A 17,801-nucleotide genomic window follows, 5' to 3' on the forward strand; every position below is an offset into this window, starting at 1 on the left:
ACTCCTGCCACTGCTGTGCTGCTCCAGGAGGTGAGGGGGAGAGGGGTTGCTTCAGCCCAGAGCATGGAGCTCTAGCTTCAGCTCCGGCTCCTTTCCTCTGCCTGCCCAGCATGATGAGCAGTTCCTGTGGGTGGAGTGGGTGGAAAGCAGCTGGAGCAGAAGCCAGATCTGCATGCTCTGAGAAGAAGCTGTTGGGCTAAAGCTATGCCCTCCCACCATCCCCCACCACCTGGAACAGTGCAGCAATGGCAGGAGGGGGAGGGGGAGAAGGAGGGGAGGTGGGACAAGAAGTAGCTGCTGAAGGCAAGGGGAAGCTGAGTGCTCGGTGGGCTTGGCAGGGCTTTTCTGCTCCTTTCACCTCCAGCTGTGGCTCTTGGTTCTGATCCACCATGCAGTACTGCTTGAAGCTCTGGCTCCAGCTCTGCCTGCTTGGCAGAGCTCTGTGAGCTGGGTAGAAGCTGTGGGGCTAAAGCTTCCAACCACCCCCTTAAAAGATGCATGGCAGCAACAAAAGCTGGAGGTTAGAGAGGCAGAAGAACCCCACTGGCCCTGGCCAGCTCACACTCTGGCAAGGACAGGGTTGCAGTGGGGACTGCTGGGCTCTGGACCCACCAGCAGCTCTGAGCTGGCTGAGGCAGCCTGATGCTCAGCCAGCTGCAGCCCATGCCCCCCAGACCAGGCCAAAGGCCATGCCCTCATGTGCTGGCACCTCTGTGTCTGTCCTCAGGAGCACCTGCGGGTCAACCCGGCTCAGTCCTACAGCCCCAGCCCCGCAGCTGCAGGTGAGGCAAGTGGATGGCAGTGGGCTCTGGCCATGCCCCTGCCCCCACTGCTGGAGTGGGGAGGGAGGCTAATGATTGATGGGCTGCTACACCCTTTGCCTGAGGGGACCATTGCAGCTGGCATCTGAATGCACCCCCACCCCTAGCTAGAGAGAAGAGGGGTGGAGCCAGCCCAGCCCAGGGCTGAAAAGCATGCTGGGATGGTGGGGGACTCTGGTTTAACTTAAATCAGGAAGGAGTCTGGGACAGAAGTTGCATAAACTGGTTGGACATGAATCAGTTAAGTCTGATATTATTTTCATAGATTGTAAGGGGCTGGAAGGGACCTCAGAAGATCATTGGGTCTACCCTCCTGCACCAAGCAGGGAAGACAACCCGGGTCAGGTGACCCCAGCAAGGTGATGGTCCAGTCTCCTCTTGAAGATTTCTATGGTAAATGATTGCACCACTTCTGGAGGAAGTTTATTCCACAGTCTGGGCACCCTGACTGAAGTTTTCCTAGTGTTAAGCCTGAAATGGTCTTCCAGGTGTTTGTGGTTATTACTCCTGGTTTTCCCCAGGGGTGCCCTGGTGAACAGCTGTTTACCAAGCCCTTGATGTATTCGCTTGATGTAGCAGTAGGCAGCTGCCAAGTCCTCTCTCAACCTTCTCTTTTTTTGGCTGAAGAGGCCCAAGTCCCTCAGCCTTTCCTTGTATGGTTTGCCTTGCAAGTCTCTGATCATGTGGGTGGCTCTTCTCTGGACTGTCTCACGCTCAACCAGCTTTACCTTAAATCAGTTTCAGCCTTTTTGAAATTGGGTTATGTGTACTCAATGTCTGTTCTGTTACAGGTTTAAACCAGTTTCTGATCACATAAACTGGTTTATGTGCAACTTCTGGCCCTAGCCGTGGAGTCAATGTGGGCAGTGTAACTATGGTACCTGCTAGATGTTCATTTATTTGTGTATGTTTTATTTCAGAGCTCATGGGTATCTGGACTTTCTTCTGAATTTTTTTATTGGGTTTGTGTAGAAGTGGGGAGATTGAGTTGTGTTGATGTAGGGGCCCTGTTTCTGATCTCACTGGGACTAGTATAGTCCCATTCATTTCCGTGGAGTCACTCCTAATTTAATTGAGACTAAAAATCAGACCCATAGTATTTTAAAAAGAAAGAAAGAGAAACACTCGTCCAAGTTTAGAGATATATAGCTTTACACTCTGCAGCTAGGGACAGACATTCAACAAGCCTGAGCTAACCTGCAGGGTAATCTAACGTGGCTAGACTGAATTGGTTTGAAACTGGACAGATTCTCTCAGGACTGAGGAAATTCAAGCACATGACTGCCGTTGCTTAAGCTAGAAGCTAGGGGGTGCTAGAGCAGACCTCCCTTCCCTTCTGCAGAGAGCTGAGCTGAGGGGGGCATGGCCAGGCCAGGCCCCGACAGGACATTTTTATTAGGGAGGTCTGCCTGCACAGTCGCAGACTTTTCCCTGCTGGCTGCTCAAGGGGCGGGAGAGTTGCCAGCCCTCCTTGCTGAGCTAGCACTTTGAGGCAAGTAGGGATGTGCAGTGTTTGCATCTGTTGATGATACAGAGCTTTTCAGTCTCCCTCCCTGCTTTGTCATACTGTCTGCAGCAAACTGACAGGCGAGCAAGCCAGCCAGGGCGGGGTGGGGGTAGGGAGGGTTATAACAGTTTTTATTACCCAATTAGAAAAACAATAGCCTCTCTCCATATTATTTCAAACTTGTTAAACAGCTCACTGGCTGACCTGTTGATTAGCTCCAAAAGCCCTAAGCGGTCACTGTTCTGTCTGCTTGCCTCAGTGAAACTGGAGAGAGACACCCACACCGGCACCTGTTGACCTTAGCTTCCATACCACATGCTGGCTACAGTCCCTGCTGTGGCAGAGAGGAGGAAGGGATCTCTGCTTAAGCAGGGAGTGGTGAGATGGGGGAGAGGGGGAATAGGGAAGCCAGCAGATCCTGCTGTGCCTGTAAGTCTGTGCCAAACTCCAGCCGGGGAGCAGAGGCAAAGGGTCAGTCCTTCTGTGGAGTAGAGAGCCCTGCCCAGCCTAGAGCGTGCCGGGATGCTGGGGGACTCTGATTTAACTTAAACCAACAAGGGGTCTGGGACAGACATTGCATAAACTGGTTCGACCCAAATCACTTAATTCTGATACTACATTCAACCAGGTTTATCTTACACCAGTTTCATTAATTTTGAAACTGGTTTAATGTGCACTGAACATCCTATTACAGGTTTAAACTAATTTCTGATCAGTTAAGCCAGTCTGTCCCTGCATCTTAATCTGTATCTTTGGCGTGAAATATTTCTTAGCCACAATGGCAACCATTTTGTCTCCTTTATAGTTTATTCAGAAGTAAAAAACCAAAGAAGGTAAGAATCAGATCAGACCACAGATTTATTAAATAGTTTTTTCCAAAGTATGACTAAAATGAAATAATTTCAAAAGAGCAGAAGAATGATTAAGACAACAGCACAAGACTAAATTTCTTTCAAATTAAAGAGGACTAAAAGAAAATTATATCCTCTACTCAACATGCCCAAATCATTAAAAATGAGCGAGATCAATTTTTATCGGAGATGGAATATGATGAATATATGCTCTCAGATCTGGAAATGGATTTGAATACTGACATGCATGAGGAGTTACACAAAAGCGAAAAGGATGAAAACCACTATAACAATAGGGAAATATTAAAATGTTTGTTTCTGCTGTAAATCAATGTAGACTGATGGGACTGGTTGTTTTGAAGGGCATTCTGTAGTAAAATGATAATAAGAATAGAGAGAGAAAGACAGCACACATTACTTATCTACTGTACCTGGCTAGTGTATAAGTGGCAAACATCTAATTGAAAAAAAAAACTCCTGATGGGAAAATATCTTGACAAATTTTTAATAATTTTTTTTGCACCCTTATAGCCTGGAGGAAGAAAAAAAAACTAGCAGTGAGGAAGTTCTGAAGTTTCTGCTGCATTTTGAGGGTTGATTTTCAGCCTGGCTGCTCAGGTTGGCAGTCAGTGGCACAGTAATTTGGAGGACAGGATTCATTAGAGTTGTTATGAAGGAGTGAGGGGAATGTGTTCGTGTGAGGGAGAAATGATAGGAAGCAATAAAACAAATTTGTTTTGACAAATAAAATGATCCAAAAGCCTTTGCTGTTTTGATTTTGCTCCAACGGAAGACTTTTTAAAACTATGCCCTTCTAGACGAGCTCATTTGGTATAGCAGAGAGCAGACTTTGTCTTCAGCATTCTGAGAGCTGACTTCAGCCATGCTGTGAATGGGTCCTATTCTAGTAGGACAGACCCTGCTGTTAGTTGCAGTACTGTAAGTTAGTTGTGAATGGTGCATGCCCCCAGCAACTGTGGGGGCACGGCAGCGGTGGCATGAGCCCAGCGGTGGTGACATGGGAGTTCCTGCAGATGTCGCTGGCAGTGGCGGGTGGCAAGCTCTGACCATAGGTCGGCAACCACCCACAGGTGCTGTTGACAGTGGCCAGGGGCGATTGTGGAGCAGGGTGGCGAATGGCGACTGCCCTCAGGTGCCACCAACAGTTTTGGTGGTGCCTTTTTGCAGGGGGTACATCGTCACATGCACCCCCTAAGTATCACCCCTGAAGTTAGTGTTACTAAACCAGATGTACACTTGTGGGATGGAAATTCATAGAATCAGAGAATCAATGAGTTGGACGGGACCTAGACAGATCATCTAGTCTGATCTCCTGCCATGGGCCAGGAAGGAGCACTGGGGGTGGGAGGGGTCATAAGATTCCAGCCAGGTGCCCATCCAGTCTCCTCTTGAAATTGGAATATGGTCCAGTGACTTCAGTGAGGTTTTTCGCGTTAAACCTAAACTCATCCTGCAGTCAGTAGCAGTCAGACATGGCCAGACCTGGGAGCTATTAGCCCTGTGACTGTGGCAGTGTACACAGAGCAGAAGAAGGTAGGTGGGCGACACTCTTATGTGAGTGAAAATCTAGGTAAAATTTTGCATTGTGCTTTGTTTTCTCTAAATGATTGAGGAATTCAGTATTATTCACTTCAAAAACTTTGGATCTCTGAACAATGGTTGTTCTGGTGATAACAGTGAAAGTAGCTTAGCAGCCCAGGGCAGTGACTCTCAAACATCTACAAGCTGCTCCAGCCTTTGGGAAAATTAAGCCAGTTACAGTTGCAAGTAAATCGAATGAATGAATAGTCCCAGCACTTTTGTTACAGTCTCACTAAAATGAGTAGTCCCTCAGTGCAGATTGCATGGAACTCCCTAATATTATTTCCTTTTTTTTCCTATGCTTAGAGAAACAGTGAACATTGTTGGCATTTAAGATAGCAAGGATTTGTGGGATCTCTTTTATTGGACAAACTGTATAGCTGGGAGAGCTTGTTGAACAGGTTTTTGGGCAACAAGTGCCCTTCCTCAGGTTGTACTTGATTCCAGAAAGCTTGTCCAACAGCTCTTCCAACTATAAATATGGTCCAATAAAAGAGATTGCAAAGAAGCCTTGCCTCTTGGACACTTCTTGAACCATTGTAGCTACAACAACACTGCAACCCTACTATGATGTTTAAAACATCATAGTTGGCATTGGAGTTTGGCACCATAGAAGCAAATTAGTTATTTTTCACCTGTGGATTATTATTTCAGGCTCTCTTCAAGTTCAGGCAGATGTCATTACATGTATTTGATTTTGGTTATATTTGCAAGGTTTACTTTGCAACCATAAAATCTAGAAATGAAAATTCTTTCTTTAAAATGCCATCTGGAGGGCAGTTGAAGATATACCCCTTCATATCCCTTGTGAATTGTTTCTCTTGAAGGTATACCAACACTCATTTAGGAAGTTATTGCAGGCGTGATGTACAGGAAAACTTGTAGGTAGTGATTTCCAGAGGTGTTTAAATGATTCAGAAAGGATAAAACTATCCCTAGGCTGAGGCAACTCAGAACCATGCACTAAAATTCTCAAAGTGGGGTTTGAGTGGAACTGCAGAATTCCATAGGTGCTGCCACTTACCACAGGGGGAGTCTCACTGAAAGATATCTCATTACCTGGGCAATCAATAGTCTGTAGCTGTGCTACTGTTCTCATACTTGTGCAAATTGAAACAAACACTGTGTTAAATGTTATGTAAATGAGCATAGTCTTCAGCCCAAGAGCAGACTGCATTTCCTCTGAGAAATGTTTGGCACTTGTCCAGTGCTTTTCATCTGCAGGACTTGCTTTACAAGAGGTGTGAGATCCCTATTTTATAGATAAGGAAACTGAGGCACAGAATTGAAAAGTGACTGTATTACGAACTGAACCTAGCTCTCCAAATTCCAAGACCAATGATCAGCCCAATGAAGAAGTCACCTCTGATAGTCTCTTCTCATGAGTATTAAGAATTGCCAGCCTTATAGTCTGCACCCTCTGAGAGAGGCCCACTGTTGCTTTCCATTAATTAAATATTCTCTGCCAGGTTTGACACTTGTCCTACAGAATTTTTTTCTGTCTGCCTATTAATGGCCCACTGTAGTAGGGGGAGGATGGAATATTTGGGCAACATGGTTGCTTGGCAGCCCTCGTATTTGGGAATTGTAACTCCTTTTAATCTGAATCATACTAAAAGTAGAGGGATATGAAGCTGAGTGCTTTACAAATGTTCATAGTGGTACCAATTAAGCAGTAAAAGGCCAGCTTCTGAGAAGCGCTGAATACCCACAACTCCAATGGAAATCTCATTGCCTGCTGTGACTGACCATAGGGCATAGCCATAGTTAATCTGGGAAACACTCAGTCATGCCCATGGTGCCTGTACTCCAGGGGTGGGCAGTTATTTCTGACAGAGGGCCACTTATTGAGTTTTAGCAAGCTGTCAAGGGCCGCATGGGTAGTCCCACCCCCTGGTCACCCGCCCCTTAGTCACCAACTTGGGACCAGATGTCCTGCCCCCTAACCCCCGACCCTTGCCATCTGAAGTCTCTCCCCTTGCCCCCAGAAACACTCTTTTCAGAAAGGGGTTTTGCCATCTCAGAACCAGAAAAATACCAAATTATATTCTAAAAAGTAAACATCTACAACATTCATTAATTTGATTAAAAAATATTTTTGCCTTGATTTACATGTATTTGTATAGTGTATATAAAGGTGATTGCACAATAGCTTAAAATGAAGTCTTACTCTTGTATATTATAGGGGGCATGGAGGGTGGGTATAGATTTGTGGGAGCCTGTGGGTATGTGGCTACATGGGGGAGGGTGTGGGTGTGTCTATGGAGGGGCGGATAGGTGTGGAAGGGTGGGTTTGGAGTTAGGGAGCATGTGGGGAGGTGTGGTGTGGGTGGGTGGGTAAGGGGATTATGGGGGAAGGGTGCCTGGGGTATGTGAGGGGGTGTGGGTGTGGGGGTCTGCATGTATGGCAGTGTGAGGGGGGGTGCATTTGTATGGTGGGTATGCTTGTGGGACTTGCCCTATGAACACATATACACACACACTCCCTCTCCCTCCATTCCTCATTGCACACACATTCTGTGCATTTCTCACTACACACACACGCTCTGTGACTCCCTCACTACACACATGCGCGCACACACACACACACACACACTGTGCTTCCCTTACTACACACACATATTCTCTGTGCTTCCCTCACTACACACTCACTCACTCACTCACTCACTCACTCTCTCTCTCTCTCTCTCCCCCCGCCCCCCCCTCCACCCCCGCTGGGTCCTACTGCTCCTGGCTCTTGTCAGCTTTAACAGGCAGTCAGGAGCAGATAAATATTTATCTTCTCAACTTTTTAGGTGCCCCGCTGGCCAGATAGGATGGCCTGGTGGACCGAATGCAGCCTGTGGGCCGTATTTTGCCCACCCCTGCTGTACTCCAACATTAGGTCTAAAGTCCTTCCCAAGTTTGCCCAGAGATTACCTTTTAGCTGTGAGGAATCTGTTTCATTGGACTTAATATTAGTTAACAGTTGTCACACAATCTAGTGAAATTTGGCTTCTTTTAATTGGTTTGTTCTCCTATCCCAGAGGATAATTTGGCAATTAGAAAGTGTTTCTCCATTCTGAAACTGAGCTGTGGTATGACTTCACTACTCCCACTGGCTTTATGAACTCCATTGACTTTAATGGCTAAATCCTGTGAGAAACTAAAGTGTAATTAATAGTGTGTGGTGAGAATGAAAATCTTCATCTGGCTTTGTGTATATTCATTTTTTATTGTTCTTATGTGAGCCATTCACTAGGTTTTTGCCAATCTGTTAATGCACAAGTGGTATTGTTTTCATGTCAGGGAGCAGAAGAAACACACAAGGGGTGGAGAATCTCTAATTCATCAGCTGACTTGTAAGGGCAATAGGGCATTATCTTCCTCTTGTTAAATATACAACGTAGTTTACACCTGGTACCTCTGTCCCTATCTCAGAAGTGTTTATGGCATATTCCATTTTATTGCTACAATTAATTTGTGAACTTAGCTTCAAGAACTGCCCTAGCTATATACTTTGAGCCAGAAACAGTTTTGGAGGGGGTTTTTCCCCCCATTCTCATTCTGAGAATATAAAGCTCCCATTCTATGTACTTAACAGTAAGAGTTTTCTGGCTCTCCACAGAGGTTTTGTAGTCTAATAACTGGATTAGTAGTCTGAAAATGGCTGGAAAGGAGGCCAGGAGGAGACATGTAAATTCTGTTTGATTTGATTGTACAGGCTTACCTGTTCTCAAGCTGTCTCTGCACTAGATTTGTTCTTCACCAGCAGTTGCCTGCAGCCACAGACAGGACACCTGCTGCAGCCAGAGCTGAGAATGGGAAGAGAATGGCTTCTTGAGCCAGAGTTTCCAAACGCTATAGGAAAAAGGCTTTCTGTAGTTCTGGGATCTGATTTTTCACTGGACTGTACTAGTGTGAAATTGAAGTAGCACAGAGGTGAGTCAGTTTCAGAGCTGTTTCAACAGAAAAGGAGAGAGAAGTTCTTCATGCCATTAAGAGCTTTTCTTACTCTAGGATAATTGAGGTTTCTTCCAGCCAAATAGGCTGAGAGAACATAGGCCTATCTAGGGCTTCTTCCATGTTTCATGAAAACACTCTTCCATGTGCTGGCTACTTTGCCCCATCACCAGTCCCATTGCCTCTTGGCTAGCTTCCTTAGAAGCCCAGAAGTGAACGCAGAGATGTGTGGTAACATTTCTGTTTAGGACTCATTTGTTAATCTCCCTCTGTTCTGTAGGGTTTTCCCATTACAGTCAGGATTTTAAACAAGGATCTTACCAGGGATCTCTTCATTACACAGAAGAGTAGGTAAAGGTTGCACACATTCATTCAGACAGGGATCAGTATGGTTAAATAACTGTTCAGACCTGGTTCAAGGGAGAGTAGCACTTCCTTTGCCGCATGCTCTGCACTAGGAGGTGTTGGTGGTATAAATTGTGTGGCTGAGCCTATGCAGAGCTAGGGGATAAGCCTAGAGGGAATGGTCCTCTTCCAGCCATTGTCCTTGGGGAAGCCAATGAAGATTAATTTATTTATCATGTTGACCAAATTAACTGTATTTTACAGTGATGGAGCTCTGCGGTAAATGTAAACAGGAAAGGTACAGCAGCATGGTACCAGCAGGAATTACTGCTGAGTTCCTTACCCCCACTGTGAGTCTTCAAATATACAAGATTCCCTGGTCTGTTTGGAGCTGAGTAGGCTGAACCCTTTGTTTCCTGAGCAGATCAGAGGAAAGCGTTTGTCACGGTGGAGCAGCTTGAAAAATGTGTGTGTAACTGTGTAGCTTGATGTCCCCGGCAAGGGCCTTTCCTGCCTAAGGATGAGAGGGTCAAGTGTAAGTCCAATTAAGGACTGGAGTAGGCCCGGCTGGCCTTTTAGCTCCTGTTTTGTTAATTTGTTTAAGCAAACCTAGTGTGCCCTGTGATTTGCATGGCATGTCAAATCTTCCAACTTAAAGAACCTTTGAATACTGTTCTCTTGCAAACTTTCAAACTGAATACTCCATAAATACTCCTTTAAACAGCTATTCTTACAGTTGTGTTTCTAGCAGTTATTTATTCCTGGATTTATATTTTACAAGACAGCCTTCATTACTGATGCACCGATACATTGGTCCGATATTGGATCGGCATTGATATAAAGAAAATAGTTCATATCAGAAATTGCCCTGATGTGGCCGATAATTTGGCCAATAAATGCCCTCCTGGTCAAGTGGTGGGAGCAGCTACAGGAGCCGCCAGACCAGTGGCTTCCAGACCAGCGGCATGCAGCGGTGAGAGCCATGCACCCCAGACAAGTGGCTGCTCCATCCTGCTCCTGCCCCACCCAGGTTGGGCAGCACTTGCTCCAGCCCCAGCCCCAGCCCCGCTCCTCCCTCACTGCAGGGGGCCTTGATCTGTCCCACCCCCCCTTCCACCACACCAGGCCTACTAGCTGCATGCAGCTCTTCAAGCTGCTGAGCTGGTATGGAAATCAGATCAGTATCAGCTGATATGCCTCCTTAAAAATTGTCTCTTGGTATCGGCCTCAAAAATCTCTATCGCTGCACTTCTAGTCTTCATTCATGCCATGTGTATTTTCTGCATTCCTTTCCCCTTCATTGTGGGCTACAGTTTGTCAGTGATAAAATGTATTGTTCCCTTTATAACCTACCTTTTTCTGGATTGCTTCCTACATAGTGCTGATGGTCTCCCAGTCTACAAACATGGGGTCAAGTGTGACAACAAGAGTTACTGATTATGATGTTGCAAGTAATTCAAACAGCCCCCAAAGTGCAAGGAATTTACTTAAATAATGCACATATAGTACAGTGGTTTAGTGTACATGCTTCTGAGTAGCAGGTCCTTGCAACTTATATTCCACTAAAGAAACTCCCCTTTAACTCAAGTAGCAGAGGCCTGTAATATTGCCACTCAGGAGACTGTGTTCCCTGCTAGTGACGAGTGTCTGTACATGCGTGGTCTTGTAATGGAGGGGTCATCAAGGAAAATACAGGAATCAAATATAGCCCTTGCATACTCTTGCATGCATGATCCTTGTATCAACATGCCTCATTGATGCAGTTTTGCCAGAAAAAGGAATGTGAAGAAGTTGACTGGGAAACAGTGACTTTGACCTACTCCTCTCAGAAACTAGCAGTGATAGTGAAAAAGGATGAAACAAAAGGGCCTTATAGTTTGGTGGAATTGGTTAAAATTTTGCTTCAGGGGGTATATTTATGGTTTTGAATGGTTTGTTTTATATGGTGATGATTGGAATGGATAATTAATGATTTTGCTGAAAAATTAGTACAGCAGTTTTGGTAGGGTTGGAGTGTTATTGTAGCTTGTTGGACCAGGGAATTTATAAGAGGCAAGGACTTTTTCTGATGTCTTTTATTGGACCCGTTCAGTATAGATGGACAAGCTGTTGGACAAGCTTGTGGACATCAAAGCCACATCCAGACGAGTGAGGTTGTGCAGTATGTGGTGTCCTAGACATGTCTGCGGTGCCACATACCACACATTCAGCTGCTCTCCACACTGCAAGGTAGCATCAGGGGTTGCGGGGTTGACTCCAGGAGATCCCAGGGTCAAAAAAACCCAATGCAAAAAAAAAAAGGGCAGTGCATGCAGGGACATCACACGCTGCCCAAAACTGTAGCCTGGCTGGCCTGGCTCTGAGCGGCAGGATTGTTACTGCTGTAGCCCCAGGAGTCCCACAAGAGGCACCCAGGATCCCAGGTAAGGCTGCTGGAGCCAGGCCAGTGTTGGCCCAAGCCTTCCCTACCCCACCTGGGGTAATCTGCACACAAGTTAGGGTGTGTGGCACAGGCCTTCCCCAGGGACAAGTAACTGTGGCACAAGGTATGCTATTGCTGCTTGTCTGCAGGAAAACAAATGCTCACACTCATGTGGATGCAGCCCAAGTGGAGGTAGCACATGACCTGAAGAAGGGCACTAGATGCCTGTAAGCTTGTCCAGCTGCTTTTCCAGACACACAGTTTGTCCAGTAAAACAAATCACAAAATCCTTGCCTCTCACAGCAGTTTTATTATGTTAATGTATCTCTCTATACTAATATTGTTTGTACAGTCTGCAGCTGGACTAGCAGCTCCACATTATGGGTAGAACTGTCCTTTCACTATGTTATAAATACAATTTTTATCCTTTTATTTTCCTTCCTACAAAACCAAACCATTCTGCCTCAAATTTTCTTGTGTTCCCTTTCTGGAGGACATTTTATGAGTGTTGGGGAGTTGTGGGGGAGGGATAACTGAACAGCACAAGATAAGAGATTTGGAAAAGTGAGTACTTTTTTGTACATTTAAATATTATAGACTAGTCTTGATTACTTTTGGAGTGGTCATTTTGGGTGATTCTCAGGTAGCTGATTGTGTAACCTGTTATGAGCCTCAGGCACCTCTGATTATTAAAACTGAGTAAACAGTTATTATAAACTGCTAACTGTTTTGTTCCTGAGACTGTGCTTCTCTGATATTGAAGGGTAAGAAAATATGTGGGATCCAAAATGGTCCTCAGTGGCAGAGGAAGGCAACACATTCTGTCTTTCATTTGCCATTGTTTCTTTCTGCCTTTGCAGTTTGATGGGGAGAACATGTATATGGGAATGAATGACAATAACCAGGAATTCCTATCAGCAAATCAGGTAAGTGTCACTTTACTTATTTGGGCTGTGCCTAAGTGGAGGCCTGAGTGATTTAAGAGCACAAATACTGTTGACTTCCTGTTAGCTTATGCTTCTAAATAATGTAGATGCTTTCAAAAGGTTCTAACACAAGATCAGATTTACATATGCATCACACTCTTGATGCCAACGTGTTAACATGAGTGCAACAAAGGACAGACTGAGCCAGGTTATGATAAAATGGAAATATTGTGGGTGGAGGCTGAAGGGGAGGTGGTGGCAAATGGAAAGTAGGTAAACAAAAATGTATTTCAGAGCCCATTTCACCTTAAAGAAAGATTCCATGGTCTTTTCCATTCAGCAAGTGCTTGTTACAGAGATTAAGAATAGGACCATATTGTGTGTTAGCTCAGATCTCATAGTTACTCTCCTTTATGCACTTGGATATGTTTTGAAAATAAATATATGGACCTGTAGGTGTTGGTGGGAGAAAATGGAATTAAGCATTTTCTATTTTGGAATTATTAATCCCCTAATAAGCAACCAGAATAGAGGAGTTCATAAAATCATAGAAAATTAGAGTTGGAAATAACCTCAGGGCTAGGGACAGCCATTACACATAAACCAGTTTAACTGATCAGAAACTGGTTTAAACCTGTAACAGAACAGATGTTCGGTACACATAAACCAGTTTGAAAATAGCTGAAACTGGTTTGTGATAAACCTGGTCGAATATAGTATCAGACTTAACTGATTCAGGTCAAACTAGATGGGAACTAATGGGAAAGACTTTTGTTTTCTTCATGGGGTGCTAAATGCTGTGTTATCAACTCCCTGTTGGCTCCCTTACTGGTGAGGAGCAGTGAGAGGGGAATGGAATCCCTCCCTAATCAGAGCATCCTGCCAGGGCCTGACCACACCCCTCCTCAGCTTAGCACTGTGGAAGGTAAGGGAGGGCTGCTCTAGCATCCTGCTCCCCATCCCATCTTCTAGCCACTGCAAGCATGTACCCGCATTTCTTCAGTCCGGAGGGAATGTCTATGCTGTTGCAAACCAGTTCAGTGTAGCCAGATTTGACTAACCTGCAAAGAGTGAATCCGTTTGGGCTCCAGCTTTTTGAATGTCTGTCCCTAGCCCAGGAGGTCATCTAATCCAACCCCATGCTCCAAGTAGGACAGTCCCCAGCTAAATCATCCCAGCCAAGGCTTTGTCTAGCCAGGTCTTAGAGAGTCCACACCTCTCTGAGTAACCTGTTCCAGTGTCTAACTAGCCCCCTAGTAAGAAAAAATGTCCTAATATCTAACCTAAACTTCCCTTTGTTACAACTTGAGACCATTGGTCCTTGTTCTATCATCTGTCACTACTGAGAACAGTCTAGCTCCATCTTTTTGAACCAGCGGTGCAACACTGTAGCCAGCAGGGCTAACAATACCCTGGCATGCATCAATTGATGCATCTCCAGCAAAACCAACAAAGTGATTCTCCCACTCTACTCAGCATTGGTGAGACCACAGCTGTAATACTGCATCCAGTTTTGGGCACCATGCTTTAACAGGGATGTAGTAAAGCTTGAGAGAGTCAGGAGAAGGGCTACTTGTATGATCAGAGACTTGCATGGCAAGCCATATGAGGAAAGGCTGAGGGAACTGGGACTCTTCAACCTGACAAAAAAAAGGCTGAGAGGGGACTTGGTAGCAGCTTACCACTACATCACAGGCGTACATCGAGGGCTCGGTGAACAACTGTTTACTAGGGCACCCTTGGGCAAAACTAGGAGTAATGGTCAAAAACTGCTGGAAGACCATTTCAGGCTCAACATTAGGAAAAACAACTTCGCAACTAGAGTGTCCAGACTGTGGTACAGTAGCCTACCCTGGAAATCTTCAAGAGGAGACTGAACAGTCACCTTGCTGGGGTCACTTGACCCCAATTGTCTTTCCTGCTTAGTGCAGGGGGACGCACCTGATGATCTTGTGAGGTTCCTTCCAGCCTTACAATCTATGAATCTATTAATCTTTCAAACCCCCCTTCAGGTAGTTGAACGCTGCTATTAAATCCCCTTTCAGTCTTCTCTTCTCTAGACTAAATAATCCCAGTTCCCTCAGCCTCTCCTCAGGAGTCATGTGCCCCAGCCTCCTCACCATTTTTGTTGCCCTCCACTGGACTGTCTCCAATTTGTCCACATTCTGTCTGTGCTGGGGCTCAAAACTGAACTTGGTACTCCATATGTGGCCTCACCAGTGCTGAATAGAGAGGAATAATCACTTCTTTTGCCCTGCTGGCAACACTAAGTGCAGGACTTTGCACTTGTCCTTGTTGAACCTCATTAGATTTCTTTTGGCCCAATCTTCCAATTTGTATAGGGCTCATGCCCTGTAGCAAGGAATGTCTGGGCCTTCAAAACTCCATCTGACCTTAGACATGAAGGGATGGACACTGATTCAGCAGAGGAGGAGAAAGGAGAAGTAAGAGGAGAAGAAAACAGGAGGTTCCATTTGCATAACTTGTAGGCTAGAGACCTAAATCACACACAAACTGGTATAAGTGATGAGAAACTGGTTCAAATCTGTAACACAACAGAAGTTCAGTGCACATAACCCACTTCCAAAATGGCCAAAGCAGATTTAAGATAAGCCTGCATGGATATAGTATCAGACTTAACTGATTTAGGTTAAATCAATTTATTGAGCTTCTGTCCCAGATCCCCTCCAGATTCAAGTTAACTCACAGTCCACCAGGATACCAGGATGCTTTGCACCTCCCCCTCCCCACAGGGTGGAGAGGGTATCCTTTACCCAAGCTGTCTGCCCCAGCTGAGTGGGAGGTGTTCTCTAGTCCCCGCATATTCTGGCCTGAGCCACTGCAGGCATGTGGCTGCATTTCTGGAATCAAAAGTGAATGTCTGTTCACTTATTCCTCGGTTCAATCTATGCATCTTAGACTAACTTGAAAAGGTTGAAACAATTCAGCCTTGGGATTTTGACTGTTTGTACTTAACCCTATAGATCCTGTCTCTAATAAACTAAGGTCTTGGGGCAGTGCAACAATGGTTCTCAATGCTTCTGGAAAGGTGGCTGACACTATATTCTTATTGCTGAAAATGTATCATTAGATCCTGTTAACTTTTGAGAAAAAATACAAGTCTGTTAATAGTATTTCTGAAATTTAAAAAACCTTCATCAACATATCACTTTATTGGCCTAGCAAAATGAACCCATGTCCATTTTGAATTACATGTATTATGTTGCTGCATCACAAATATGAGGTTACAGTCTTGAGAAGATTTTTATCCAGGCACAAAATATTATGATTTTTTTATATTCCTGGAAACTGGTGTCTGCTCTCTGGAGTGATGTTACAATATATTCCTGCTACTGAGGCTTGTCAGGTACCTTACCACCAGTATAAATTCTGAGGTTAGTGAATCATTTGTTTCATATATAAATCAGATATTGAAAATAATGTAGAACAAATGTTAAACTGGAGACAAGCAAAACTGTTGTTTACCTTCTTGGAAATAGAGTACACGAGCTTGCTGGATCTTTGCCAGCCAAGACAGACATTTTTCTCTAAGTTCTCAAAGATGACAGTGGATGTGTCTACGTGTTAATTAATGTGCCGTAGTTACTGTGTGTTAAGTGTAGTGCTTGTACATCAAGTACTAAATCAATGTGCAGTAACCAGCATTACTGCACAATAGTGCCAGCACATGCCTTTTTAGTGATGCTACTGCACAGTAACTTAATAATACTGCACGGTAATGTATTAGTACCATTTGTGCTGTGACGCATTACTATGCAGTATTATTAGACTACTGCATAGTTAGCATCTGGTGTAGATGCACCCCAGTGTACCATCAAAGCAAAGCACTGAAGGAGAGGGATGCTTTTCACCTGAGATTTCTGAGAAGTTTATATTGTGAACCTCCAGTTGTAGAATGATTCAGAAGTTATAAATGCACAGGCAGTCACAGAGCAAACAGGAGCAAATTGTTTAGAGCAAATAGGCAGAAACAATTTAAGAAACAAAACACAAAAAAAGTTGAACTAGTAACCCAGAACTCGGTATATACAGTGTGAGCTCCCTAAAAGTATTCTTCCACCTTAGGCTTCCAAGTACTTCTTACTGGGTGTGACTGCACAAGATGCTTTACTGTGGAGTAGAGCTAATTACTGTGCAGTAAGCATCTGCATCTACATGTACAGATGCTTACTGCACAGTAATTGGCATTAATCACAAGTAAATTTGCTACCTGAAAATGCAAGTAGCAAATTTACTCATGATTAGTGACTGCACATATGTAGGCCTCTGACGGGGAGCACATGTGCTGCTGGTCAGCTGGGAAGCAGGGAGAGGGAAAATGCTCCCTGGCCTGGGAGCTGCCTGCTGCTGGGATGCAGGGGCAATATTCCCCTGCTCTGGCAGCAGGGAGCTCCCAGCCCCCACTCTGTGATCCTGAAGCCAGGGCTAGGAGATCCTTATCTCCCAGCCCAGGTCCCATGGTCATGGGACCTGGGCTGGGACATCCTTATCTCTCAGCCCCAGTTTTGCAGTTAAGGGGCCAATACTGGGAGATCCTTTTCTCTCAGCCCGAGTCCTGCAGTTGTGGTACCGAGACTGAGGGATCCTTCTTTCCCAGTACCAGCTCCTTTCAGATCCATGATCACAGAGCTGGGTGAGGAACAGGTTCTCCAGCCTGTTCCCTGCAGAGCTGGGCAGTCAACGGGTTCTCCAGCCCCAGGGAGTCTGGGAACTGTCCCAGGGAGGGACAGGTCCCAGTTCCAGTCCCATGCCCCGATTTGACTAGATGGGGAATTCCCAACCAGCTGGGGGCTCACTGCTAGCTGCCCCACTGGTGGATCGAGGCAGGGCACTGGGACTAGCCCGTCCCCTGCATCTCTTTCCACTCTTTCCAAGTCCCCTGCTCCTAGTCAGGGAGCTGGGGCCAGGAGCTGCCTGCTGCCAGGGCAGGGGGACATTGCCCCTGCCCCAATAGGCAGTTCCCTGGGGGCAAGAAGCAATGTCTTAGCCCCTACCAGGAGTCAGCTGTCTCCTGGCCAGGTACTCCCTGTCAGCCCCTGGGATAGCACCTAGGGAGAGCGTAGATCTCCCCCTAGCTGCTGCAAGGGGTTGGTGCAGGGCCGGCAGGGGCAGGAGCATATTTCTGGCATGAGCAGCAAATCTGCTCCCAAGACCCTGCACACATAGACATTTGCCTGGGAGCATTTACTTGTGAGTAGTTTACTCATAAGTTATTGACTCCTAGATGAAATGCACACCCACTGCATGGGCAAGGGGCAGAGAGAACTGAATTTAACTTCATAGTTTCATAGTTTCTAGGGTCGGAAGGGACCTGAGCAGATCATCAAGTCCAGCCCCCTGCCATGGCAGGAAAGAGTACTGGGG

The 17,801-nt window shown here is 45.5% G+C and overlaps 1 protein-coding gene across 5 annotated transcripts in view; it reads left to right on the top strand.

Annotated features, from left to right (window-relative positions):
• The window catches only part of TOX2 (TOX high mobility group box family member 2), a 397,146-nt gene that overhangs the window by 125,304 nt on the left and 254,041 nt on the right, over nt 1–17,801 (top strand). For 4 of the 5 annotated variants that reach the window (XM_019539708.1, XM_019539704.1, XM_019539707.1 and 1 more), the window contains exon 2: nt 12,351–12,416. The exons of the other annotated variant lie outside the window; for it this stretch is intronic. In XM_019539708.1, the coding sequence (XP_019395253.1) occupies nt 12,351–12,416 (66 nt within the window). The remainder of the gene's footprint in view (nt 1–12,350; nt 12,417–17,801) is intronic. 5 annotated transcript variants of the gene reach the window in all.

Source organism: Crocodylus porosus, unplaced genomic scaffold, assembly GCF_001723895.1.
Source record: "Crocodylus porosus isolate Cpor-Errol unplaced genomic scaffold, CroPor_comp1, whole genome shotgun sequence".
Taxonomy (NCBI): domain Eukaryota; kingdom Metazoa; phylum Chordata; order Crocodylia; family Crocodylidae; genus Crocodylus; species Crocodylus porosus.